Source organism: Daucus carota, chromosome 9 (assembly GCF_001625215.2).
Source record: "Daucus carota subsp. sativus chromosome 9, DH1 v3.0, whole genome shotgun sequence".
NCBI lineage: Eukaryota > Viridiplantae > Streptophyta > Magnoliopsida > Apiales > Apiaceae > Daucus > Daucus carota.
In genome coordinates this window covers 43103015-43115762 of record NC_030389.2, presented here as the reverse complement: position 1 = coordinate 43115762, position 12748 = coordinate 43103015, and the positions used below count along the sequence as shown (strand labels likewise).

The 12748-nt window shown below is 38.3% G+C and overlaps 1 protein-coding gene across 1 annotated transcript; it reads left to right on the top strand.

Annotated features, from left to right (window-relative positions):
* The first annotated feature begins 5343 nt into the window (after window positions 1-5343).
* LOC108204132 (cullin-3B-like) lies at window positions 5344-8334 on the top strand. Its single transcript, XM_017373437.2, has 2 exons — window positions 5344-5492; window positions 6636-8334. The coding sequence occupies exons 1-2, from the start codon at window positions 5344-5346 to the stop codon at window positions 8332-8334; spliced, it is 1848 nt and encodes a 615-aa protein (XP_017228926.2).
* Window positions 8335-12748: the final 4414 nt, after the last annotated feature.

Genomic DNA, 12748 nt, shown 5'->3' with positions numbered 1-12748 from the left:
CCAGGAATGAAAGTGCCAGGTCAAGGAGTGTTCGGTGCAAATTGGGAAGGACCCTACCGTGTTCGAGCTGAGATTTTTGGAGGTGCATATTACTTGGAGGACATGCAGGGGAAGCCCATCTCTAAGGCATGGAATGCTGAGCACTTAAAGAAATACTATCAATAGAAGCAACTTGTAATTGTTAGAACAATAGAAGATGGAATGTATTTGCTGATCCTTTGATGAAATGATAAAGCTAGTATAGTTCGCTTAATTCGCTTGATTCCGCCATTTTCAAAACACACGGCGCGCCTCATCTTAAGGCGCGCCCCAATGTTATCAACTTGGTCCTTCAGTATGCAAGGACAGCTAAATCCTAACGAAAAGAGAAGTTAAATATTAAAGAAAAGTTTGCAGAAGGAATAATCCAGCAGAACAATCAGCACTTGCTCTTTCTGGCTCGAAGTATATCGACACTAGGCGCGCCAAGACATACGGCGCGCCACATGTCTACTTGTAAAAATTCAATAACCCAGCATGATAGAATAGAACTTCATATACACATGGTGAACACAAGGAAGAAAAGCAGGCAAGCAATATCATAAAACAAAAGTGCATAATAAAAGCAGTTAATAATTAAGTACGGGAACAGTAATATGAGGGCACGCCTCATAATTAAACTTCATCACAGCCAAATAAACAAAAGCATACAACTTGCAGGGTTACAGGGACCCGCACCCAGATGAATATTCAGAGAAAACAGAATTAAATATCAGATTTGATCTTGTGAGGAGTCTATGTTCCCAGGTTGAGAAGAAGAAATAACAGGGATCTCTTGAGGAATCTCCCCAGAAGTTAGGCGAGGGACAGGGTCAGTTGCATGAACATCAGGCGAGCCCTCTCCGGTTTGGCGCGCCTCATCATTGTCAAGCTGCCCTGGAGATGGTTGCTGTAGGAACTTGTTGGCAGAGATCGCTGCAACCTCCGGTTCAATCTCCATCTTCTTTTCTTCAATAGCTTTTGCTTCCTCGACTCTGAAGTCATCAACCCACTGTTTGGTTGCCGGGATGAATTTGCCCCAGTCATACTCAGGGTCCACAGCAAGGAAACCAGCCACGAAGTCTCTGAACCCAGCAGCAAAAGATGACTTCTCAACCTCCCCTAATTGATGTTGAAAGTCCTCTGCCTGTTTCTCTAGCTCGATCACCTTCTCACTAGATGCGGTAAGCTCTTGGGCTGATTGATTCAGGTTGGCCCGGAGGTTGTCAGCATCTGTCTTCAACCTGGAAATGTCCTTTTCAGCTCTCACTTTAAATTTCTCCAACTCAGCTTTTTCTTTCCCAGCCTCAGTTAATTGAACCTTCAACTGGCCAATCTCTTCCTTCGCGGTATCTAGGCGCGCCCTGAGCTTTTCCGTATCAGACGGGTTGCAGGTAAGGTGAAAGAAGAGCTCAGCAGCGGCGCGCCTACATGCATCGGCCGCTTGTTCACCGTTTCTCTGTTGCCAGATGGCAAACTTAGATGGCTCTATATAGCCATCCGCCACTTTGGAGAACCAATCCCCTGCAGCAGTTACCGGTGCCTCGTAAGGGAATCCAGAAGATAGTTCCTGTACCTTGGGCTTCTTGGAGTTATGCAAATCAGTTTCTTGGTTTTTTCTCTTCTCAGAACCTTTCTTCTTAGGTGAAGAAAACCTAGTAACTTGCTGGCTAACAGATACCTTCGGCACCTGTTTAGAACTGGACGCGCCAGCATTGGAGGCGCGCCCACTCTTTACGCCAAAACCACTGGGAAGTGACATATCTGCAGAAGAGATAAAGAAAGATGACAAAGCAGTTAATAAGGAGCATTTACAGGAATAAAGGCAAGAAATAAGCAAAGCATGCCCGAGTAAACTGATAAACAGTCTAAAAAAAAAAAAAAAAAAAAAAACACCACATAGAATTACCAATACCATAATCAGGCGCGCCCTGATCATCCGATGTTTCTTCGTCAGGATTTGCATCTTCCTCAAGAATGGCTTCTTCGGGTTCTTTAGCTTTTCTTTTGATGGGGCGTCCACCATAGAAGTCTTGAAAGGAGCAGATAGAGCCGACGGCCTCACTAAGAAATCCATACTCCTTCAGGCGTTCCGTAGTAACCAGATGATTGATTATCTTGGCCTCATATGGAAGGTTAGAAATATTGTCCGCCCTTCTCTGGGCGCGCCCAGATAGGATTGACTGTTTCCTCTCGGCTACGAAGAAAAGTAAGGAAAAGTGTAAAAGTAATATAATATAACAAGGCGCGCCCAGTTATAAGAAATCGGGGATAAAATGGAAGAAAAGAACAAAGTTAAAGAAGAATCTTACTAGGGGTCAAGTTAAACTGGGTCCTAACTCTGTCATACTCTGGCCAAAGGTAGAAAAAGGGCTCTTTCCACTTCTTCTCGTTGCTGGTCTTCCCTTCAGACCAGCCAGTGGAATTGTGAGACCTCCTCACTACCAAGTAAAAATAACCCACACTGGACGCGCCCAGTCTGAAGAAATAGCTAAGATCCATCATAGTAGGCGCTCGTTGGTTGTGATCCTGATATAACATATATAGGGCGATGGCGAGTTTCCAGCTGTTTGGAGAAAGCTGAATGGGAGCTATGTCAAACCATTCTAAGATAGATCTGAAGTAGGGGTGAAGTGGAAATCCGATACCTAATCTCACAAGTTTTGGGGTAAGCACCATCCTAGGGATCCTCAGACGGGGATTGTAGTCAAAGATGTGAGGACGCATTTCAGGGTGTGGGCGCGCCCAAAGACAGCCCAGGTTATAATACTTAAGACACCATTTAATTTCAGCATTTGAGGCTGTAGAAGAAAGACCAACGCACGCCAACTTGCCAGCCCTCTTTCGCCTTTTGGCTTTAACTGCTTCAGGGATTTCCTGGTCCTCGTCCCAGTCGAAATCAAGTTCACGATCAGAAATAGGGGGGTGAACATATGGATTGGGTGAAGCCTGAGGAGAAGGAGGGCGCGCCTCAGGGTCCTCGTCCTCGTCAACTAAGGATTGGTAGAAATTTTCGGCCTGGGCTTCGGCCTCAGCTTCAGCTGAATCCTCCTCATCGGTGCCCTCATCTTCATTTTGTAAATCTTCAGAGCCGTGGGAAGTTACGAATGGATTAGTGCGGTTAGGGGCGCCTCGAAGATCTTCCTCGTCCTGATCCAGAAGTTCCTCTAAAACAACAGGGTCAGTAACAGGGGGTTCAGGTGAGGAAGCTCCACTTTCAGCCATAGTTCTAGAGGATTGAGGAGGAAATGATCTCAAAGGAATAGGGGAGAAATAACTCGGCGCGCCTAAATCGGCCAGCTGCAAAAAGGAGACAGAAGAAGATTTAGCAACTGGGCGCGCCGAGATACATATAAAGAAAAAGAGACGAGGAAGAGATTACTGAGAAAACATGAACACCCAAAGGAGGGTCGAATACAAGAAGAAGAAGGAGGATACAAAGACTAAAGGATATAGCAACATTCAGGGCTCCAGTCATGGTAATGCAGACAAACACTACGACAAGTAGGCGCGCCCAGAAACAGGGCGCGCCACGACAATAAAAAGGGGAAGACTGGCAAAACACAAAGTAAAAACGGATACTTTAAAAGCTGCAACGAAATTTCAAGCAAAAACCTGGTACTGATATACAAATCTATGTGTACGAAAGAAGATAAAGGTTCTAACTTAAGAAGAGAAGAGGCGCGTCTAGTCATAGGGCGCGTCTTATCAATAAAAAAGAGAGTACAAGCAGCGCTAAGTAACTATCATTCTCCAACATACATACGCAAAAAGAGAAGTAAAGATTATGCAATATGGCTAGCCGACACATCAAATCTCTAAATCATAACACCTTAATATCATAAACATAAAATTACAGTATCAGAAAACAAGATCAAACATATATACACGCATATACATACAGGAGAAGTGTATGAAGAACAGTGAAGAAAGTGAAGGGTCATGTGCTTAAATACGAAGATTTACTCGGTGAAATAACAAAAAGAAGACATGAATGTGTACCTTGCGACGAGAGGAGTTGTGGGATGACTTTAAAATCACGAATGGAGCAGCAATGCGACTGATAAAGCTCGAAGAACGATAACGGCGGCGTAGGGGGTTTTTAGAGTAAAAGACGGTGAAAAATGAAGAAGTGAAAAGGAAGACCCGTATTTATACCTGGAAGAAAATAAAGAATAAAAAAAAAAAAAAAAAGGAAAAATAACACGATCATGGGATACAGCTGTATACAACAAGAGTTTTAACGGTCGTAAACATAAGGCGCGCCTAGATATGCCAAAGACAGTTATTAAAAGGAGATGAAAACTTTTAAGAGATCTCGTCGACATCTTCAACGCCACCAAGATCTGGGGGGTAGTTGTTATATGCAAAATTATGAAGACTAATTGGATGGGCCGGGCCCACAGAAGAAGGCTTGTCATAGGCCAGGAAAGTCAAGATCAGTCCAGACTAGTGACCCTGTCAAAAGAAAGGGCGCGCCCTATCTTTAGGCGCGCCCACTTGCTGAGGAAAGTTCATCTTAATATAATTCCGAAGGGCAATGAGGGGTACTTTATGTTTAGGGGGACGCCCTTGAGCATGAGTAGGTCTCATTGTTGTATTAAGAAGACCCTGCCTTGTAGTCTGAGGAGTTGTCCTCCTTGGGAGGTAGAGGATAGAGAAGAAGACACCTTGGAAGGTCCTATCTCTGTAGTCTGGCGGGTTGTCCCTGTCGGGGAGTAGGGGAGTGTCCTTGCATTTGGGGTAAGCCCAAAGGGCTAGGCCTCATCGTATTGGACCCCTTCCAGGAGGAAGATTCTAGAAGGGGAGGCCCAGCCCACATGGGTCTCTTAGGAGAAAGAACTACGTAACGGCTTGATCCCCTATAAATAGGGGTACGTAGGCAGATTGTAGGCATCGATCATTCTTGAGAGCTATTCCAGTTAGCAATCTAGAACCCTTTGCTTACAATTGCAGCCACCCTCATAACAAACAATCAACCATCTCCTACATTCTCGCCAACAGAATCTTGATCCACGCCGCGAACCTCATCTTTGTTAACCTACCAGTTTTCTCCGTTAACAGCAAGGTGCAATCTTTTAAGTACTAGTCATTTACCTTTAAAAAAACTGCTGATCATTTCTTTAATTCTTGTTCTTTCTTAGACTTATAATTACATGCATAACAATTTTGTACTGTATGATTGTTGTGTCTGATTCTACTTGATAAAAAAGTGTATATGTTAATGTCAGTTCACTTCTGATCAATTTTGTACTACATGATTGTGCTGATTTAGTTCATTTTTTGTGAATGATACAGTAGTAGATTGAGCCAAGAGCTGGAGAGATGGATGATAATCAGAAGGAACAGAATTTTAAGAGGCGCAAGGTTGTTGATGCCAAGTATGCCGAGAAGATTTGGAAGAAATTGGAGCATGCTATCAATGAAATTTACAATCACAATGGTAGGCTTCTTAGTTACCATGAGCTCCAGAGGTAAGCCTCAATCTTTCACTTATTTATTCTCTTAATTAAATTGATTTTCAGTTGCACCAGTGAATTGTTTGCTGCTGCATTTTATGTGGAATTTTTGTTTTGTTTTGTTTTTCGTGTGTATGTTTGTCAAAGTTGCTTGCATCTTGTTGATTGGTATTCCCTCTGATACATGTAACAGAATCCAATTAATTCCATCAGTCTGCAGATATATAAATGATTTTTAGACCATTTTAGATTAAATATTAAAGGAGCACCCTATTGGAAAATTATGTTATAGTTACAGGGACTTTTGATTTGGGAAATTGTTTATCGCGCTGATACTTTGGCTTATGTTACCCATTGTCACACGTGGACAATTATAACGTTGTTCTATACTATTATTACTATACACAATTGAATTCGATACAGAATTCTTAAATGGTATGTGTCATAACGAAAGATGAAACCGGGCTGAGGTTAAATATATAGCAATGTGCACTTAAGAGACGCATTTTAGAAATATAACAATAACCTTGCATATTAATTCCCAACTCAAGCTCCCTCTCTTTGTTCAACTAGGTTTTTTCGCTGAGCTTTTGATCTAATTGACACGCACCGGCTCTTATAGTCAAGTTTTTTGCATTGCTGAAGATATTATTTCCCTGAAATTAGATTTGTTTTGTTGTTATAGCTTTGACAGTTAAGGTATATATACTTGATACAAGGGAAAACTGTGAAAGGTAATTATAGTAAAATGGCGTGCTTTGGGCAACTTACCGAGTATTCTAAATTTATATTTCAGTTATTATGCTCTTAGAGATGATATTAGATACTTTATAATGTTGATAAGTACTATTCTTTACACTTAATATAATAATTTTATGATAGTACCATATGATTGAGTAAAATATTATCTAGATTTCGAAAAAGACAAGTTGCATAATTTACCTTTCTGCTTGTAAGATTTCTTTAAAATTGCATTTGTAGATGCATCATTTACCTTTCTGCTTGAAAGATTTCATTAAAATTGTGTATGTTAGAATCTGCAAAGATTTATTGTGATATCTGGATACTGCTCGAAGTTTACAGACTCATATATGCAATAACTTGTGACTGCAAAGTCTGTAAGATGATGTTTCTAATATGTTTTCTTCATTGTCTTAGAGATGCATATGATATGGTATTGCACAACTTTGGCGAGATGCTGTATACAGGGGTAGAGTCCACTATGACTAACCGCCTAAGGGAGATTTCAAAACGTTTAGCAGAGGCCGAAGGTGATTTGTTTCTGGAGGAAGTCTTCAAAAATTGGGTTAAGAATAGGACAGTGTTGCTGATGATCCATGACATTCTGAGGTACATGGACAGGACTTATATTCCACATAACCATAAAACCCCTGTACGTGAGCTTGGCATGCACCTTTGGAGGGACATTGTTTTACAGTCCCCTAAAATTAAGACCAGGCTTTTGGATACGCCGGGCTTAGTGAATATGCTTATGGATGACAAGATTGAGGACCTGAGAAGAATGTATAATTTGTTTCACGGGGTTCCTGATGGTCTTTCAACGATGAAGGCTGTGATGACTTCTCACCTCAGAGAAACCGGTGAACAGCTTGTTGCTGATACGGAAAGGGCAAGAAATCCTGTGAAGTTTGTTAAGTTCCTCTTGGATGTCAAGGAGAAATATGATAAAATAATATATCTGGCATTTTGTGATGATAAGACATTTCAAAATGCTTTTGATTCGTCGTTTGAAAGCATCTTTAATCTGAATCCTCGCTCTTCTGAATTCATCTCATTATTTCTGGATTATACATTGAGGAAAGGTCTGAAGGTAGTCAGTGAGGAGAATGTTGAGGCTGCTCTTAACAAGATAGTGGTGCTCCTCCGTTTCTTAAAGGAGAAAGATGTTTTTGAGAAATACTATAAGCAACACTTAGCTCAACGGCTGTTGTCAGCAAAAACTGTTTCTTACAATGCTGAGAGAAGTCTGATTGTTATGCTAAAGACTGAATTTGGATATCAGTTCACTTTAAAAGCAGAAAGAATGCTCGCGGACATGATAACCTCTCAAGAAACAATGCTGGGGTTCTATTGGGCCCATGATGCTGAGCTGGTAGACAGCCCTACATTTATAGTCCAAGTTCTGACGACAGGGTCATGGCCTCCCCAGCCCACTGTCACTTGCAACCTGCCAGCTGAAATGTCAGCTCTCTGTGAGAAGTTCCGCTATTATTATCTAGAAATTCATGCAGGCCGTAGATTGTCTTGGCAAACTAACATGGGCACAGCTGTCTTGAAGGCAATCTTTGGGAAGGGACAAGAGCATCAGTTGACCGTATCTACTTATCAGATGTGTGTCCTCATGATGTTCAATAATGCTGATCAGTATAGCTATAGAGAGATCCAGGAGGCTACAGAGATCCCTCCATCAGACTTGAAGAGGAGCCTGCACTCCTTGGCTTGTGTCGAGGGAAAGAATGTACTGAAAAAAGATCCGGAGACCAAGGATGTCAGTGAGGGGAATTTATTTTCCGTGAATGAAAATTTCATTGGCAAAAGTTACAAACTAACTATAAGAACTGTTTCAGCTGAAAAGGAATCTGATCCTAAGAAAGTAGAGATAAGGCAGAGAGTGGAGAATAACCGAAATCATCATATTGATGCTGCAATAGTACGAATAATGAAATCAAGGCGAGTGGTGGATCATACTGATATCATCGCGGAGGTCACAGAGCATCTGCAGCCAAGATTCCTGGCAGACCCTATAGTGATTGGAAGAAGAATTGAGAGTTTGATTGAGCGTGAATATTTGGAAAGGGATGGCACTCAAAGAAACTTGTACCGATATCTTGCCTGAGTCTGCAACTTTAGGATATTACCAGATATCTTGAACTCATCTTTATTTACTGTTGGAGTATAGTACTCTGAATATATTTCCTTTTAAACCATAAATTTGTCTTTTTTTGAATGTTTGCGATCTGTAAAGGATAAATGCTTGCTTATTCGGGATTCTGAGCCTTATTCTTTAGTCAAATCTCTTATAGCTACATTTCTTGTTAGTATTTCTTGAAGTTCTTGCGAAATGAGATGAAACTAATATTGTGCAAGCCACAAATGAGATATCGGAGGAAATTAAACAGAATGCATCTTATAAACAAAGATGCTGGCTATTTAATTCCCTGCGATTCTCACATAGGGCAATACACAGTAGAATCAAGGAGATGTGCGGTGAAGAGGAGTTTTAATGAACGCGGAGAGAAGTGAAAGCCACAGGTAAGATATTAGAGGAAACTAAACATAAAGTGTAATCAAACAACAATGCTGCATGTTTAGTTCCCTCTAATCCTCACTTAAGACTTTACAATGCAAGAGATTTTTCATATGGCTTTGTGTTGAGCAGGTATGTTTCTCTATATATAGACAACTCAGAACTGATAGCTCCATGGCTCATGCATTTTGCCTGGGTAACTAATACTAACAGTACACTCTTCTGTCTTGACCAACATACACTTGTTTTGCTGTAAGGCTTGAATACTTTTTGCAGGGTTGAAAAGTTGGAACAAAATTGATGGTACGTTGAGGCCCTCAGGTCTCATGAGATCTCCTTATATTTGGTCTTGTTGAAATAACCCCGTTTAAATGTGAAATATGCTAGAGACGCCAAAATGATTCGTGAATGTTTGAAAATGAAATTATGTATGAAAATGAAATTTGGTGCTTAGCATGAAAATGTTAGAGTCTAATATGAATCAAACTGTTGCCAGTAGATTCTTTTCGAAATGAATACGTTGATTTTTGTTAATGTCAAAATATTTATATAGCCACGTAGATTTTATTCATTTCTTTTTCTGAAAAAGTGGATCTATCTTTTTTGGTGAACCGGATATCATTACAGGATCTTTTATGGTGAACCTGATATCATTACAGGAAAATGTCAGGGACCTCAAATTGATTCCAGAAAAAAAAAATTGCAAAAGACATTGTCGGTTACGAAGATAATAAATGAGACTGACCTCCTTCACATCAACCACGCCAATGAATATCTTTCATTTTACCCGCGAATGATAATAGAATTAGCGTATATTCTCCGCCACATCATTCATGAACCTTTTATAATACCCAATTCAGATACCTAGCACTTCTCTTAATATTCAAAAATCCAAAAGATTCAATTTTTCCAGATTAATTACAAAATCAAGTGAGGCACCTATTTAAGTTGAGTATGTGCTAATAGCCTGGAGTAAATTCAAAGGGTTCTTGAATTCACTTCTCTGCAACTCAAAAACTTTTAAAGAAAGGTGCAGTCTTTCACTAATTCACCTTTAAAGAAGCTAGCCCGGATTAGCCTTTTTCTTAATTACAATGTTATTAACATTTTTCTGCTGATCATTTCTTTCATTCTTGTTCTTTCTTGACTTATTTACATGCATATTAGTATTTGTATCAGTTCACTTTTTTTTCCTTCTAACAATTTTGTACTGTATGATTGTGTTGTGTCTGAATTTCACTAAATAATTAGGTGCAACTGGAGATCGAAAAAAATACAAACGGTGAAAGCACTCTGCTGGGCCTATCCAATTGTAAACTCACTCCGGGATGGTTGTTTATGTTTATCTTCCAATGCCTATCAAGATCTTTTAGCTGAATTCTAAAATCTTCTTGCACTTGGGATAACATGATGAATTGATTATGGAATACATGTTGAAAAAGAAATTTAATAAAAAAACGATTATAAAATCCACTTTATGAGCTAGTATTGTCCAGTTTAATCTCTTTTTTCATATTACTAAGGAGGATGTTTCTAATATGTTTTCTTTAAAGTTTCAGAAATGCATATAATATGGTATTGCACAACTTTGGCAAGATTAATCAACTATGAAGTGGCACAAACCAAAAAAATGACTTCTTGATCAGATGATATCGTCTCAGTCCGATTACAGGAGTCAAATATTATAAAACACAAAAAGGAATTAAGATGTCGTAAGAGTTAGGACACGCAGCCTACAGGGATTATTTTGAGCTATCTTTTCTTGATGAGTTTTACAAGATTTAGTTTTGGAAGCTTAATGAACACTGTGATTGTCAGGCCTACTTGAAGAAAACTGATACGTCGAAGTGAAGAAATAAAAAAGAGTTCGGAACTACCTCAATGTACAAATGACAATATATATTAAGATCTTGCCCATTGTCACTTGCAACCTGCCATCTGAAATGTCAGCTCTGTGTGAGAAGTTCCGCTCTTATTTTCTAGGAGAACACACAGATTCTTGTCTTGGCTTAACTAACATGTGCACTTTGGACTTAAAATGCAACCTTTGGGAAGTCACAGAAAAAAAAAACTGAATTTATCTACATATTAGATGTGTGTCCTCATGATCATCATTGGTGCTGATCAGTACAGATGTAAAGGGATCAAGCAGGCTACAGATATCCTTCCATCGCGTTAAAGCAGGCTACAAAATTTATTGCAAAAGTCATGAAGCATCTGCAGTACAGATTTCAATTGAACCCTTATTGGTGGAGACACGAATAAGGTATATACAAGGATGACACTAGATTTTTTCAAGTCACCTTGTTTAAGGTTGGAGTATTGTACACCAATTTTATTTCACATTTAAACATAAATATATTTTTGAATCTTTGCAACTTGCAAGCGGTAAAGAATTAGTTTTCTATGCTTATTCGGGTGTTTGAGCCATTTTTCTGATCAACTCAATTTTAGCTACATGGCATAATTACAGGCAATATGTTTAACAGAAGGAAGCTTGTCTGAGGGAAGTATGGTTTTCATTGTATCACAGGCTTAGTAATAGTGATTGTGCAGTCCTTCATTAAGCTTGCTGCTGATCAGTCTTGTATACAGACCAATCCTGATGGTTAAAGGTCAACACTATAAATAAATTAGACAAACAAAACAAGCACATTCGAAAATTTGAACATTTCTTGTAACAATATTTACTTGGAGTTCTTACAAAATGAGGTCAAACTTGTAATGTGGAAGTCACAAATGAGAAATAGGAGGAAATTGAACAGAATGCATCTTATAAACAATAATGCTAGATTGCTAGTAGGAGGAAATTGATCGTATATTGCGATTTTGGTTGTCGTTATTTTAACGATTATGTCATTTTAGATTACTTTGTTTTGGTGCCTAGCATAATCTTTCATGCTTGTTTCTTTTTTTCTTCCTCCTTTTTTCCTCTCCACCTTATTTTTTTTCCTTTCCGCGGATTTTTATCCTTCATCTGGGTTTTCTTCTCGGTCATTAAAGTTTTATTGGCTAAATTTTCGGGGCCATCTCTGCATGACCTTCGGTTAGTTGATAGACTTTTTTGAATGAAAGTTCTCCTTTCTTCTTAGTTCTGCGGATTTTTTTTTCTTTCGAGTGTTTTTTTTTCGGGCATCATAAATTTTTATCTCATTTCTTGTGGGACTTTTTGACATGCCCTTTGGTTAGATGAAAGTTTATATGTATGAAAAAGGCTCTTTCGATTCCATCGGTATTGTATTTCGATACAATTCACTGTGAAAGTCTTATGACAAAAAAAAAAAAAAAAATCCCTCTGATCCTCATATATTTAATGCCATTATAGGTTGTTATTACAATTTAAATATTTAAACATAAATTAAAAATTGAAGATAATCTCAAAGTAAAGGAGCTAGCAAAATAAACCATAAATAATGCAGATTTGTTGTAATTCCTTATTTTAAATTATGAATATGATTAAGTACATAAAATCTTTTGATATGTATCTTTTTGAATTAGTTATTAGTCGTTTGATTTCTTTTGTTATTTTGTTGCGCTTCTCATTTATTATTTTAATAATTTTAATTAGTTTAAATAATTTTCGACTATCATGACAAAGTTGATCATATTTATATTGTCAAGATTTTATTTTCCTTTTATTCTAGTTATATTATTTTATAAAAATGTTATACCATGAATTTTTATGATATATGCTTGTTACTTGTGAAATGAATTTAATAATATTTAAAGATTAATAACTATGTACGGTGAATATAAAATAACATGTGGCAAAAAAAAATAACAAAATAATATTCATCTTAAACTGTTTATGTATAATGAGAACATGAAAGAAAAAATTATAAATAAAACAAATTAAAATATATTTAAATAAAATGAGAAACATGCACGAGAAAAATTACCGACATCTTAATTAATACTATGTAATTAACTTTATACTTGGATATGGATAGACACATCCCTCTTTAGAAAAGTTGTAACTGATTTTGTAATTTTGTGTAGTTAG